The 13,724-nt window shown below is 44.3% G+C and overlaps 1 protein-coding gene across 3 annotated transcripts in view; it reads right to left on the bottom strand.

Moving 5' to 3' along the window:
- Positions 1-13,724, bottom strand: part of LOC147101827 (uncharacterized) — a 99,796-nt gene that overhangs the window by 14,354 nt on the left and 71,718 nt on the right. For 2 of the 3 annotated variants that reach the window (XM_085965803.1, XM_085965800.1), the window contains 5 exons: positions 13,373-13,426; positions 12,647-12,664; positions 8,083-8,136; positions 6,626-6,700; positions 917-1,082 (listed from right to left, as the gene is read on the bottom strand). In XM_085965803.1, coding sequence (XP_085821929.1) covers positions 917-1,082; positions 6,626-6,700; positions 8,083-8,136; positions 12,647-12,664; positions 13,373-13,426 — 367 coding nt within the window. The remainder of the gene's footprint in view (positions 1-916; positions 1,083-6,625; positions 6,701-8,082; positions 8,137-12,646; positions 12,665-13,372; positions 13,427-13,724) is intronic. The other variant, XM_085965801.1, reaches the window with a different exon arrangement.

Genomic DNA, 13,724 nt, shown 5'->3' with positions numbered 1-13,724 from the left:
GCTCCTATGCCGTGACATTGGTCTTGAAATTATGCTGTGTGAAGATTAGCGTATGAAGGATTAACGTGTTTGTATTAAACTCTTTCATTTATTTTAACGATCAACTCCTCCACTAAAATAGCAGACTAATGAATTCAGTGTAAATGTGTACACTCATTGTCGAACAGGGAGAAATATTGGCCAGGACACCGGGGATAACTCCCCTACTCTTCTTCGAAATAGTGCTATGGGATCTTTTACATCCGCCTGAGAGAGCAGTTTTAACGTCTCATCTGAAAGACCGCACGTCCGACAGTGCAGCACTCCCTCAGCACTGCACTGGAGTTTCAGCCTAGCTTTATGTGCTCAAGTCCCTGGATTGGGACTTGCACCCACAACCTTCTGATTCAGAGGCGAGTGTGCTACCAACTAAACCACAGCTGACACTAGTAATCTTAAAAAAAGATTACCCCCTAGTACTCCTTGCTTGCCTGAGGATACTTTACACTACCCTTGAGGCACTCTCATTGTCTCAATACAGGGAGGACACTTCTAGAGCCATCAAAACCACACACGCACATTGACAACCCTTACTGTAACAACAGGAGGTTGGACACTATGGTGGCAAATATAAATAAATATCAATGGAGCATTTGACTCTTATGAACCTATGCCACCACTTACGTCATCAGTTTCCTGAGAGGGGTTCCAACACCTTCAGCGTTATCGCCCACATGTGAATGAGTTTTTATTCCCACAAAATAATTATGGGCTATGGACTTGCTCCAGATTGCTAAAGCACTCTATGATTCATTAACCTGACAACGTCATACGTGCCAACTATGTGAAGTGACTCAGTTTACAGGATAGATACACCAAAGTACAATGGTCAGAAGAATACCAGCTTTGTGATAACATTGTTCACCGTGGTCCTTACCATCACGGAGTTGGGGCTGACACAGCTGCAGTTCTTTACAGGTTGTGGCAGGGTTGTCCTTGGTTCCAGTGGGCGGGGCAACAATATACCGAATCTCCATATTTAAAGTTTCCACAGCCTTCCATATACTTTGGGAATCCGCACTGCGTGCTTTGCTCAAAAGCAGCTGCCAATAAAAGAAAAAAAAAACACCAAGCAAATGATTGCAGGCTTGTTTTCCTCAGAAGTATCCCCCAAGTGTTCGCACTTATTACACACTTTGCTATTAATACTCGAAGCTCCGACACGGCATGAGAGCCCCAGGTGGGCAGAGGAAACCCTCAAAGCCGCCTTGAAAAAGTGCAACATCCCCACCGACACCCGGGAATCCCTGGCCCAAGACCACACAAAGTGGAAGAGAATCATCCGGGAAGGCGCCGAACACCTCGAGTCTCTTCGCCGGGAGCAAGCGGAAGCCAAGCGCAGGCAGCGCAAGGAGCGCACGTCAACCCAATCACCCCACCCACCCCTTCAACCACCGTCTGCCCCACCTGTGACAGAGACTGTAGGTCCCGCATTGGACACATCAGTCACCTGAGAACTCATTTTTAGTGTGGAAGCAAGTCATCCTCGGTTCCGAAGGACTGCCTAAGAAGAAGATTAGTTGGGAGGTGTATATTTTCAAATAAACCTCTCATTTGCATAATGTATTCAGGGATGAAGACAGAGAATGTTATGACACCACCCGGTGTAATTAACAAGATTTGTAGTTGCACCACCAAGAGGTGGGAGGACAATAATCGTTCAACACTTTGCCTGGATTGTGTGATTCAATGTAGTTAACACTATGCCCGAGATGTTAACTGTAATCCCGGCACTCCTGAAGGTGTTGGTAAGTGCCGGGGTTATGGTTAACAGCCCACAGAATTATAATGGAAGGGCCCCATGTTGGGCAGTCCTGCTTGGGAGTAGTGTTGACTGCATCAAATTACACATTCCAGGCGAAGTGTCGGACGATTATTGGCAACTACAAATCTTGTTAATTAGAGAAAATGCTGGAAATACTCAGCAGATCAGGCAGTATCTGTGGAGAGAGAAACAGAGTTAACGTTTCAGGTTGATGACCATTCGTCAGAACTGGAACAAGTTGGAGATGGAACAGGTTTTTAAGCAAGTGTAGGGGCAGGGAAAGGGGGGGAGGGGAGGAAAGAACAAAAGGGAGGGACTGTGATAGGATGGAAGGCAGGAGAGATTAAGAAACAAAAGGGATGCTGGTGCAAGGCAAAAGGAGATGGTAATGGGACAAGTTAAGAAACAAAAGATGACTCTAGATGAAGTGTAAAGGGCAATGGCAGAATGATTGACAGCTGCCATGTGAGAGAGAGAGAGAGAAAAAAAATGAAAAAAAAGATAGAGGCAGAGGTTATGGTCTGAAATTGTTGAACTTGATGTGGAGTCCAGAAGGTTGTAACGTGCCTAATTGAAAGATGAGGTGCTGTTCCTCGAGCTTACATTGAGCTTCATTGGAACAGTGCAAGAGGCCGAGGACGGAGAGGTCAGAGTGGGAGTGGAGCGGAGAATTAAAGTGACAGGCGACCGGAAGCTCGAGGTCACCCTTACGGACTGACCAGCATCCGCAGTATTTTGCTTTTGTAATCTTGTTAATTACCCTGGGTGGTGTCACTAACGCAGCCTATTCTCTTTCCCACTCTATTTCCAAACAATCTCAATATATATTCCAGATTTAAAGATATATATATATTCCCGTCTTCAGATGATGTCCACCCTTCCCAGCAGCAATGGACGACAGTCATAAACTCAACCCCTGGCTGGTTTCTCCATTCCCCACCCTGAGCTCCAGAGGCTCTACCACAGCCCCAGCTCAAGGCAGCTGACCGAGCACCAAGCCCGCATTGAAGCTGGGATCCTGCTCTGGACAGAACATTCACCAAATGAGCCATCTGCATCCAGTTGTTAACAATATATGAACTTTGGTCTAATAGAGCAGCTTGAGGATTAAAATACAACAAACAATTTAAAGCTTTAATGAGATACTAATTTTCTTCAGTTGCCATTTCTAGTTCTATATCTTACTGGCACAGCATTTTGAAATATACAGCTCAGCAACGTCACTGAGAAATGATGGAACCATGACTAGTGCTATATAGTAAAGCCGCATGGTGACACCAACAAGCGAGTTTGTGGAATAGTGATATTGCACTGCACAGTGAGGTGTTGTAAAATGGCATCCACATTTACAGTGACACAGATAAGAAAGTATCAAAAAGTCAGGGAGACAGAAATTCAAACTAGTTCATGACAATGTATTAAGGATATTTTTATACCACAAGAAATGGTTTAAGACTGGGCTTGTTTAGAATGACTCAAAGCCGGTAACCCAAATGAACGGAGATCTTCCTCAATAGATTGGAAGACGTACAACATATTGGCCCAGAATTTGCAGTTGTAATGATGGCGAAACTGCCAACGTTCGCCGTCATTGCAACTGTGAAACTGACAGCAACATCTGGCGTCTGCACGTGCGCAGTTAAATGCGGAAATCCAGAAGTTGCTGTCAGTCATTCCCTGCTCCTCCACAGTGCGCGTTGTTGAACTCCCCGCAGCCGGCAATCAATTGAAATCACTGAACTGATGAAAACTTAAGCTTTTAACCTCTAATATTGCTGTTAAAGACCCCTGAAATAGATAAGCCTTGTTCAATGAGGTTTAACTGGGTTTTTAATGGTGAACTGAGTCATAACTACTGCCAAACAACCGTCTGGCCCTGAAAAATGGTCAATTTTTCCATTATGATAAAAATTGCATGGGTTTTAATATAATAATAATGTTTTTAAAGTTTGTTTATGATATTTCAGCTTCTACCGTAATCCCATGTGTATGTCCAAATCTTTATTTCGCTCTCTATAAAATGATTTAAAAAGTGAAGGATAATCAGTGCATTTTACTTCTTGGTTTGCTGCCTGTGAGAATTCGTCAATGTGATTGGCTGCTTAGCCAGCTTGATGACATCACTGTTGCTAGACATTGGTGATGCTAGAACCAAATTAACACCACAGAGATCGTTAGATCTTTTGTGGGCAGCTTTCTTCAAGGTCAGCGGCGAGCGCCATCACTTCGCGCTGACTGCAAAATTCAGGCAATTATGCTCACAATTCTCAAGGAAATAATGGAACACAGTTTAGGGAACAATACTGAACAGGTGGCAAAATAACAATTCAGCTGCCATTCATCTTAATCCCATGAGGGCGAGAGGATGAGACTGGGGAATTAATAATGGGAAATAATAATAGATAATCAAGGGGCTATAGGGAGGAAGAAACTTAAAACAATCACTATCACTAGAGAAAAATTACTAGGCAAACTAATGGGACTAAAGGTGGACAAGTCCCGTGGACCTGATGGCCTGCATCCTAGCATCTTAAAAGAAGTGGCTGCAGAGATAGTGGATGCATTGGTTGTAATCTACCAAAATTCCCTGGCTTCTGAAGAGGTCCCAGCAGATTGGAAAACCACAAATGTAATGCCCCTATTCAAGAAAGGAGGGAAACAGAAAGCAGGAAACTATAGACCAGTTAGCCTAACATCTGTCATTGGGAAAATGCTGGAGTCCATTATTAAGGAAGTAGTAGCAGGACATTTAGAAAATCATAACACAATCAAGCAGAGTCAACATGGTTTTATGAAAGGGAAATCATGCTAGAGTTCTTTGAGGATGTAACAAGCAGGGTGGATAAAGGGGAACCAGTAAATGTAATGTATTTGGATTTCCAGAAGGCATTCGATAAGGTGCCACATAAAAGGTTACTGCATGAGGTAAGAGCTCACAGGGTTGGGGGTAATATATTAGCATGGATAGAGGATTGGCTAACTAACAGAAAGCAGAGAGTCGGGATAAATGGGCCATTTTCAGGTTGGCAAACTGTAACTAGTGGGGTGCCACAGGGATCAGTGCTGAGGCCTCAACTATTTAAAATCTATATTAGTGACTTGGATGAAGGGACCGAGTGTAATGTAGCCAAATTTGCTGATGATACAAAAATAGGCGGGAAAGCAAGTTGTGAGGAGGACACAATGGGATATAGATAAGTTAAGTGAGTGGACAAAAATTTGGCAGATAGAGTATAATGTGGGAAAATGTGAGGTTATCCACTTTGATAGGAAGAATAAAAAAGCAAATTATTATTTAAATAGAGAGAGACTACAAAATGCTGCAGTACAGAAGGATCTGGGGGTCCTTGTACATGAAACACAAAAAGTTAGCATGCAGGTGCAGCAAGTAATTAAGAAGCCAAATGGAATGGTGGCCTTTATTGCAAGGGGGATGGAGTATAATAGTAAGGAAGTCTTGCTACAACTATACAGGGTGTTGGTGAGACCACGCCTGGAGTACTGCGTAAAGTTTTGGTCTCCTTATTTAAGGAGGGATATACTTGCATTGGGAGCAGTTCAGAGAAGGTTCACTAGGTTGATTCCTGAGATGAGGGGGTTGTCTTTTGAAGAAAGGATGAGCAAGTTGGGCTTATACTCTTTGGAGTTTAGAAGAATGAGAGGTGATCTTATTAAAACATACAAGATTCTGAGGGGGCTTGACAGGGTAGATGCAGAGAGGATGTTTCCTCCTGTGAAGGAATCTAGAACTAGGGGGCATAGTTTCAGAATAAGGGGTCGCCCATTTAAAAAGGAGATGAGGAGGAATTTCTTCTCTGAGGGTCGTGAATCTTTGGAATTCTCTTCCCCAGAGAGCTGGAGGAGGTTGGGTCATTGAATATATTCAAGGTGGATAGACAGACAGATTTTTGAACTATAGGAGAGTCAAGGGTTATGGGGATAGTGCAGGAAAGTGGAGTTGAGGCCAAGATCAGATCAGCCATGATCTTATTGAATGGCGGAGCAGGCTTGAGGGGCCGAATGGCCTACTCCTGCTCCTATTTCTTAAGTTCTTATGTTCTTATCTCAACTATGCAAATAAGTTGTGCTATAACGTGTATATCCGCTGTCCCCACCCCCAAGTATACAACTTTAAAAAGCCTTCATGATTTCTTGTTCTATCTAGTGCGTTAAATTTATAAACTTGCAGTTTTCCCCTTGAAAATCATGGTGTTTGATAGTTTATAAACTTGCAGTTTTCCCCTTGAAAATGATGGAGTTTGATAGTTTAGAGCGTTCAAATTCCACCATGGCAAGTTGTGATTTTGAGTCCTAGCTATTGTGGTGTTGGAAATCTTGCAGGCAAGGGATTCTTTCACCCTTACCTGGTCTGGCCTGCATGTGACTGCAATCCCACACTATTGGCTTGACTTGTAATGCCACCTGCAGTGGCCTGGCATGCCATTTATTTGTAGTAGTTCAAGATGATCCGCCGCCACCATATTGTCAAGGCTACTAGGAATGAGAAATAAAATGCAGCCATGGCATCATCGGCCACATCCTCAGTGCATCAGGTTGAAGGAGGGAAAAAAAACCCCACCAGCTATGGTTCCCTCTTCTCAGTGCAATTCACTATTGTATGTGCATACACATGGATGTCAGTTGGCTCACGGGTGATGACCCATGGTAGCATAGCCTACTGAAATATACTGTTGCGGTTCATAAATCAAGGAGCGGAGGGATGGGATGTGGTTGATGCCAATAGAACCATACTCCAGCATAAGTTAGCACCTTCCAGTGAGACCTGTGTGTTGTGAGGGCGGCAAACATGTACAGACTTACGACACTGCGCACCTGGAAGTCTTCTTCAGAAATGTTCAGTGAAGGCCCTGGTAGACCAGGAGGACCAGGGAGACCCTAAAAGAAATGGAAACATTCTTGTTACACCATCAAATCACCTTCTGTTTTTTCCTCAAGTCCAAAATTAGTGACTTGAAAGCTGTCTATCTCCTCATTCTGGATCAACAAGCAATATCAGGATTTCTCCTTGGTTGGTTCACCAGGAGATGAGGATGGGCAGAAAGCTTTCCCCCCATCACCTCTCTTCCTTTCCAAAGCTATATTACAACAGTGACCACAGTTTAGAAAGTACTTCATTGGTTGTAAAGGTGCATTGGGACATGCCGAGTGTCATGAAAAGACATTATATAAATGCAATACTTTATTTAAAAAAAAATCAAAACTAGTGGACTTCCTTCTACCAGATGTTCAAATGTGAATGTTACCCATGTCTATGACTTGGGCTTGAGTTTCCTCATAAACATTCTACAATGTGACTAACATGTCTTTTTCATAAGTCATCTCAAACAGTGCAGTTCCATGCAGAGAATGTGTTTGCTCTATATAGCAGTCAATATGTTATCACTCTACAGCACAGTTTCAAGGATACACTTCAGTTCACAGAAAAGTCAGGTGACAGAAATGTAGCTGCTAATTGCATGCAGCTGGTGGTTTCAATGCTACTTTACTCTGTTTATACATCCTCAGACCCCATTAACAATGTTCTACTGTTTATCATTGAACCATTTCCTGCTTTTTCTTTTGAGAAGGTTGCAGGTCATTCAACCCATTAATTTCTTCTCTCTGATTTGGACTATCTGTTGTTTCTTCAGGAACCTCCTTTCTCCCAAACCTGCATAAAATGCTTGCTTATCGTTCAGTTCTGATGAAAGGTTTTACCCGAAACCCTTACCTATCCTTTCTCTTTACAAATACTGACTGCCCTGCTGTGTGTTCCAGCAAGTTCTGATTTTAGTCCATGGCAACCAATTGCAGCATTTATTCCCTCGTCAATAGGAACTGTGTGAACTGAATTCATGTGCGGTAAAGATATGCTAAAAGGAAAGTGAAGTATTAGGAAAGTACTTTTTATTCAAAGTATTGCCCTTACTACATATTCAAATATGTGCCTCCAATAAAGACTGGGCAGGCTGGAACTCATTGCCTTTAAGCCTTTCTGATGACGTCACTGAAGGAAAGGTGTCCTATTTGTTCCCATGTAACTCCACTGATTCAATTACCTCCCCCAACCAGAAGGAGTCTTCCTGTTGGCCAATCACAGACTACAAAGAGTGAGAGGAGTCTACAGCCAATCAACTGCCCCCCATTCTCCTTCCTACCAGCCCTCCCATCCTCTTTCTGGAGCATTTGATATAAAGCAGTGAGGAAGATAAGTTATATGTATATATATGGAGATATATAAATATGGATTTTTATTCGAAACAAAACTCGTTACTTACTGGTGATCCTGGAATGCCTTTTGTCCCTGGCAATCCTGAAAATCCTTTAAGCCCCTGAAAACCATCGACAGTGTTAATCAATTTTATTTATCTTGCTAAGGGTTATATTTATTATTGGTAATTATATGTATAACTATTATAACAGCTAAACGGTACATTGTGGTAATGTAGCACAGAGTGAGAAGCTAAACTATGACAGATAGCAGCCATCAAAGATCAGGCTATACTTCTAACAACTAGCAAGTGCTTAGTTTGCACAATGCTTTCCCCCTTGTTATTTCTCTTGCCAATTTTCTGACAATTCTCTCCCCTCTCTTCCCTCAATCACGTTGGTGTAGATTTTCGTGTGACCGCATTCATTGAGCGAAGGAGGAGTCCACCTGCCTAATGGAAGTGGTCGGTGGCCTGAACCATTTTCATGTTTGGGGCTTCCCTTTAACATAATTGGCAAGCTGCCTGCAATAAACCGAGTGCTAATAGGCAGCTCGCCAATTGGTAGGGTGGGAAATTCGGCAGCTTCACTGCGGAGCAGAGCTAGTCATGGTAAATTAAAAGAGAGGGAGGGAGGGAGGCAATCCCGGAAAAGGTGGGGTGGGGGGAGGGCGCATGGAGGGATGAGCATCCTTGTCCTACAAAAATTATTTAAAATCTTACCTGAGGTCTTTGGAGCGGCTTCCAGCGGTGCCTTTAAAAACTGCTGGTTAGGCCGCTCAACGCCAAGTACCAATGGGCAAAGCATGCTCAGTGCACACTCCACCCGTTGTGACCTCAAAATTGCATCAGGATCCTATTGAGGACTCATCTGTTTCCGGCAGCTGCCTGAAGGCCCTTACCAAAACTGTGGTCTCCACCGCTGGGCGGAAACATTGCGGTAAGAGCCGTGCTGCAATTTTCATGGTCGTTCCACCCCATTCCTGCCCAGCAGTGAAGACAAAAAGCAACCCCATTGATTCCTTACTGGAGCATGGTTCCACACTTGCAGGTCACCCTCAGGTGAGCCATGATAGCGAGTAATAGCAGGCTATTCAGAGTTAAAGGCATCACAACCAAATCCAATCCTATCCCGAACTGAATGATCACAGACACAGGCACGCCGTCTCTCACTTCTAGCAAAGGTTGTTGCATAGCAACTATGAGCAGCAACTCAAATTCATTTCTCCCCCCTAGGCCAAGTGTGCTAAGGCTAACTATAGCACCCTAACCACTGCCTCATCTGACAGCAGTTAACTAAACAATAAGTGCGTATTGAGCCGAGGACATTTCTGATTGATATGGTTCAATTACTCATTGAATAAACTTCTTGAGCTATTGGGAGAGTCTGCAGACTGTTCTGTTACTGACAGCAGGTAAATCATATTGTTTGAGAAAGAAATATTCCAGGGGCACTGGGAGCGTGCGTGCCTGCTGGGATTGGTAGAAAGGGTTCCTGGTGGGATTGGTAGAGTGGGTTCCTGCTGGGATTGGTACAGAGGGTTCCTGGTGGGTTTGGTCACGTGGGTTCTTGGTTGGATTGGTAGAGAGGGTTCCTGGTGGGATTGGTAGAGTGGGTTCCTGGTGGGATTGGTAGAGAGGGTTCCTGGTGGGATTGGTAGAGAGGGTTCCTGGTGGGATTGGCAGAGTGAGTTCCTGGTGGGATTGGTAGAGTGAGTTCCTGGGATTGGTTGAAAGGGTTCCTGGTGGGATTGGTAGAGTGGGTTCCTGATGGGATTGGTAGAGTGGGTTCCTGGGATTAGTAGAGCGGGTTCCTGGTGAGATTGGTAGAGCGGGTTCCTGATGGGATTGGTAGAGCGGGTTCCTGGTGAGATTGGTAGAGAGGGTTCCTGGTGGGATTGGTAGAGAGGGTTCCTGGTGGGATTGGTAGAGCGGGTTCCTGATGGGATTGGTAGAGCGGGTTCCTGATGGGATTGGTAGAGAGGGTTCCTGGTGGGATTGGTAGAGCGGGTTCCTGATGGGATTGGTAGAGAGGGTTCCTGATGGGATTGGTAGAGCGGGTTCCTGGGATTAGTAGAGCGGGTTCCTGGGATTAGTAGAGAGGGTTCCTGATGGGATTGGTAGAGAGGGTTCCTGGTGGGATTGGTAGAGCGGGTTCCTGATGGGATTGGTAGAGAGGGTTCCTGGTGGGATTGGTAGAGCGGGTTCCTGATGGGATTGGTAGAGTGGGTTCCTGATGGGATTGGTACAGTGGGTTCCTGATGGGATTGGTAGAGTGGGTTCCTGATGGGATTGGTAGAGTGGGTTCCTGGGATTGGTAGAGAGGGTTCCTGATGGGATTGGTAGAGCGGGTTCCTGATGGGATTGGTAGAGTGGGTTTCTGGGATTGGTAGAGAGGGTTCCTGGTGGGATTGGTAGAGCGGGTTCCTGATGGGATTGGTAGAGCGGGTTCCTGATGGGATTGGTAGAGTGGGTTCCTGATGGGATTGGTAGAGTGGGTTCCTGGGATTGGTAGAGAGGGTTCCTGATGGGATTGGTAGAGCGGGTTCCTGATGGGATTGGTAGAGTGGGTTTCTGGGATTGGTAGAGAGGGTTCCTGGTGGGATTGGTAGAGCGGGTTCCTGATGGGATTGGTAGAGCGGGTTCCTGATGGGATTGGTAGAGCGGGTTCCTGGGATTAGTAGAGCGGGTTCCTGGGATTAGTAGAGAGGGTTCCTGATGGGATTGGTAGAGAGGGTTCCTGGTGGGATTGGTAGAGCGGGTTCCTGATGGGATTGGTAGAGTGGGTTCCTGATGGGATTGGTACAGTGGGTTCCTGATGGGATTGGTACAGTGGGTTCCTGATGGGATTGGTACAGTGGGTTCCTGATGGGGTTGGTAGAGCGGGTTCCTGATGGGATTGGTAGAGCGGGTTCCTGATGGGATTGGTAGAGCAGGTTCCTGATGGTATTGGTAGAGAGGGTTCCTGGTGGGGGTTGGTGAAAAAGAAAATCATGGCAGGTTTAAAAAAAGATGAATTCCTGTTGCGAAGGGGCGCAGGGCTGTTTGTTGTGGAATCATGGAAGGAAACTCATGGAATGTTTGAAAGCTATGCGAGATGGCCCAGTAGTTTTCTCCTGTCCAAAAACTGCTGTTAGCTCATATGTTGACCCTACCAATCATTTTCTCCCCTCTCCCACACTGCAGCCACATCCTCTTCCTGAATGACCCCAATGCACACTGTTATTTTGAGAGCTTTTATCTCAGAGTTTCCGGACTTGTCAAAAGCCACTTTAAGCCCGGAATTATATATAAATAACAAATCTTGTGTCACAATGAGGGATGCTAACAAGAGCTCCACTTTGTTTGCTTTTTTAAGTATGTAGTTCATGATTTGGTAATATCAATGACTGGATTTTGATATTCACAGAAAAAACACACAATTGAAAGGCAATCCAAATTATATAAAAGTAAAATAACCAACTCTACTGCATTTGAGCAAATCAATTACTTGAAAACCATCTGTTCAAGAAACATCTTGGCATTCCTTGTGTATCGTTTACTGCACACACCATCAGGCAGAAATCACTATTAGAAACATAGAAAAACAGGAGCAGGAGTCGGCTATTCGGCCCTTCGAGCCTGCTCCGCCATTCAATATGATCATGGCTGATCCTCTATCTCAATACCATATTCCCACTCTCTCCCCATACCCCTTGATGCCCCTTGAGTCTAGAAATCTATCTATCTATCTCCTTCTTAAATATATTCAGTGACTTGGCCTCCACAGCCTTCTGTGGTAGAGAATTCCACAGGTTCACCACCCTCTGAGTGAAAAGATTTCTCCTCATCTCAGTCCTAAATGTCTTACCCTGTATCCTGAGACTGTGACCCCTCGTTCTACACACCCCAGCCGGGGGAAACATCCTCCCTGCATCCAGTCTGTCTAGCCCGGTCAGAATTTTATATGTTTCAAAGAGATCCCCGCTCATTCTTCCAAACTCTAGTGAATACAGGCCTAGTCGACCCAATCTCTCCTCATACGACAGTCCCGCCACCCCAGGAATCAGTCTGGTGAACCTTCGCTGCACTCCCTCTATGGCAAGTATATCCTTTCTTAGGTAAGGAGAACATTAGTAACAAATGTTTACACATTTACATGCTATTTTACTGATGTTAATCACCTACAATAATAGAATGATACAGCACCGAAGGCAGCCATTCAGTCCATTGTGCCTGTGCCGGCTCTTTGGGCAGAGCTTTTCAATTAGTCCCACTCCCCTGCACTTTCTCCATAGCCCTGCAAAATGTTCCCCTTCAAGTATTTATCCAATTCCCTTTTGAAAGTTACTATTGAATCTGCTGCCACCACTCTTTCAGGCCGTGCATTCCAGATCATAACTCGCTGTGTGTGTAAAAAAAAATGTTTGTTTTAAACAAGTTAACATATTGATTAAAATAGTGGGCAGAGGAATGTCATACAAACACAATCATACAGAGCAATTCGACACAACATACGACTAACATTCCTTTTCTGTAGTCTGAGTTTTGTGTTTACTTGATCTTGATAAACCTTTGAATGGTTTTAAGCGTGATGCACTTTTAAATTCAGAAACACATTATACGCTCACTGAACTAGTGGGAAACTGCTTACCTTTAGTCCAAACAGACCCTGCAATGAAGCACAAAGCAGCAGCAGTTTTATTTTCATGAAACAAAATAGCGCGACCTGAGCAAATTATATTTACAGATACTTTTCTCCCAAAAACAGCAATTTAAAAGGAACCTGGGCTCTAAAAATAATACATATGTTAACCAGATAAAAAGCATTTTCTATTCATTTTGTTTCCTTATTAAAAAATCGCCTGCCCACTGAATTTTCTCCTTCTCTGAAGTTGCTAACGCCGACTGGGGTACAATTTGACAAGTACTCCACCTCCAGTACCTCACCAGAGGTGCCATTCTTCTCGTATGGGCCACAGCAGCATTGGCTGGCAGTTGAACTGCGGAGGCTTCACAATGGAGCCTGTTCCTGTCCTCAGATGATGTCCATCCACGAGCACTTCCCAGCAGCAATGGACGCCAGTCATAAACACATCCCCTGGCTGGTTTCTCCATTCCCTCACCCTGAGCTCCAGGGGCTCATTGGACCACCCCTGCCACAGCCCCAGCTGAAGGCAGCTGGCCGAGCCCCAAGCCCGGATTGAAGCTGGGATCTTGCTCTTGGGCAGCGCATTCACCAAATGAGCCGACTGCAGCCAGTTTTTAAACAATATTTGAACACTGGACAAATAGTTCAGCTAATGATTAAAATACAGCGAACAATTTAAAGCTTCAATTAAATACAATAGCAATACTAATTAATGTGAGCACCATTTACCGGTAATCCTGGCAATCCTTCCATTCCTTCAGCACCAGAGCTGCCCACATCACCCTGCCATTAGAAACAAATGATATCACTTTGTGTTACTTATGCAATACAAGGGTCTGACACCATGGTCCAACCTGTGAAAATCAACCTAGCACAATTAGAGATGTTTATTGCAAGTGAATAAATTAAAAACAACATCTCTGTTCTAATGTTATATTCTTGGCTGTCCATTTTATCCAGTAGTGCCGAGTAATATTAATTTTCAAGTATTATATCACGTATTCCACTCTTTTTACTACTGCTTTGGAGGCACAATAAAACAAGGCGGAGGATTGAACGAAACGTTTATACAAAGTAAAAA

This window comes from Somniosus microcephalus, chromosome 23, assembly GCF_052327205.1.
Source record: "Somniosus microcephalus isolate GS21.2 chromosome 23, FLI_Smic_1.0, whole genome shotgun sequence".
Classification (NCBI taxonomy): domain Eukaryota; kingdom Metazoa; phylum Chordata; class Chondrichthyes; order Squaliformes; family Somniosidae; genus Somniosus; species Somniosus microcephalus.
Note: the sequence above shows the minus strand (reverse complement) of the source record. Positions and strands in the feature narration are given on the sequence as shown.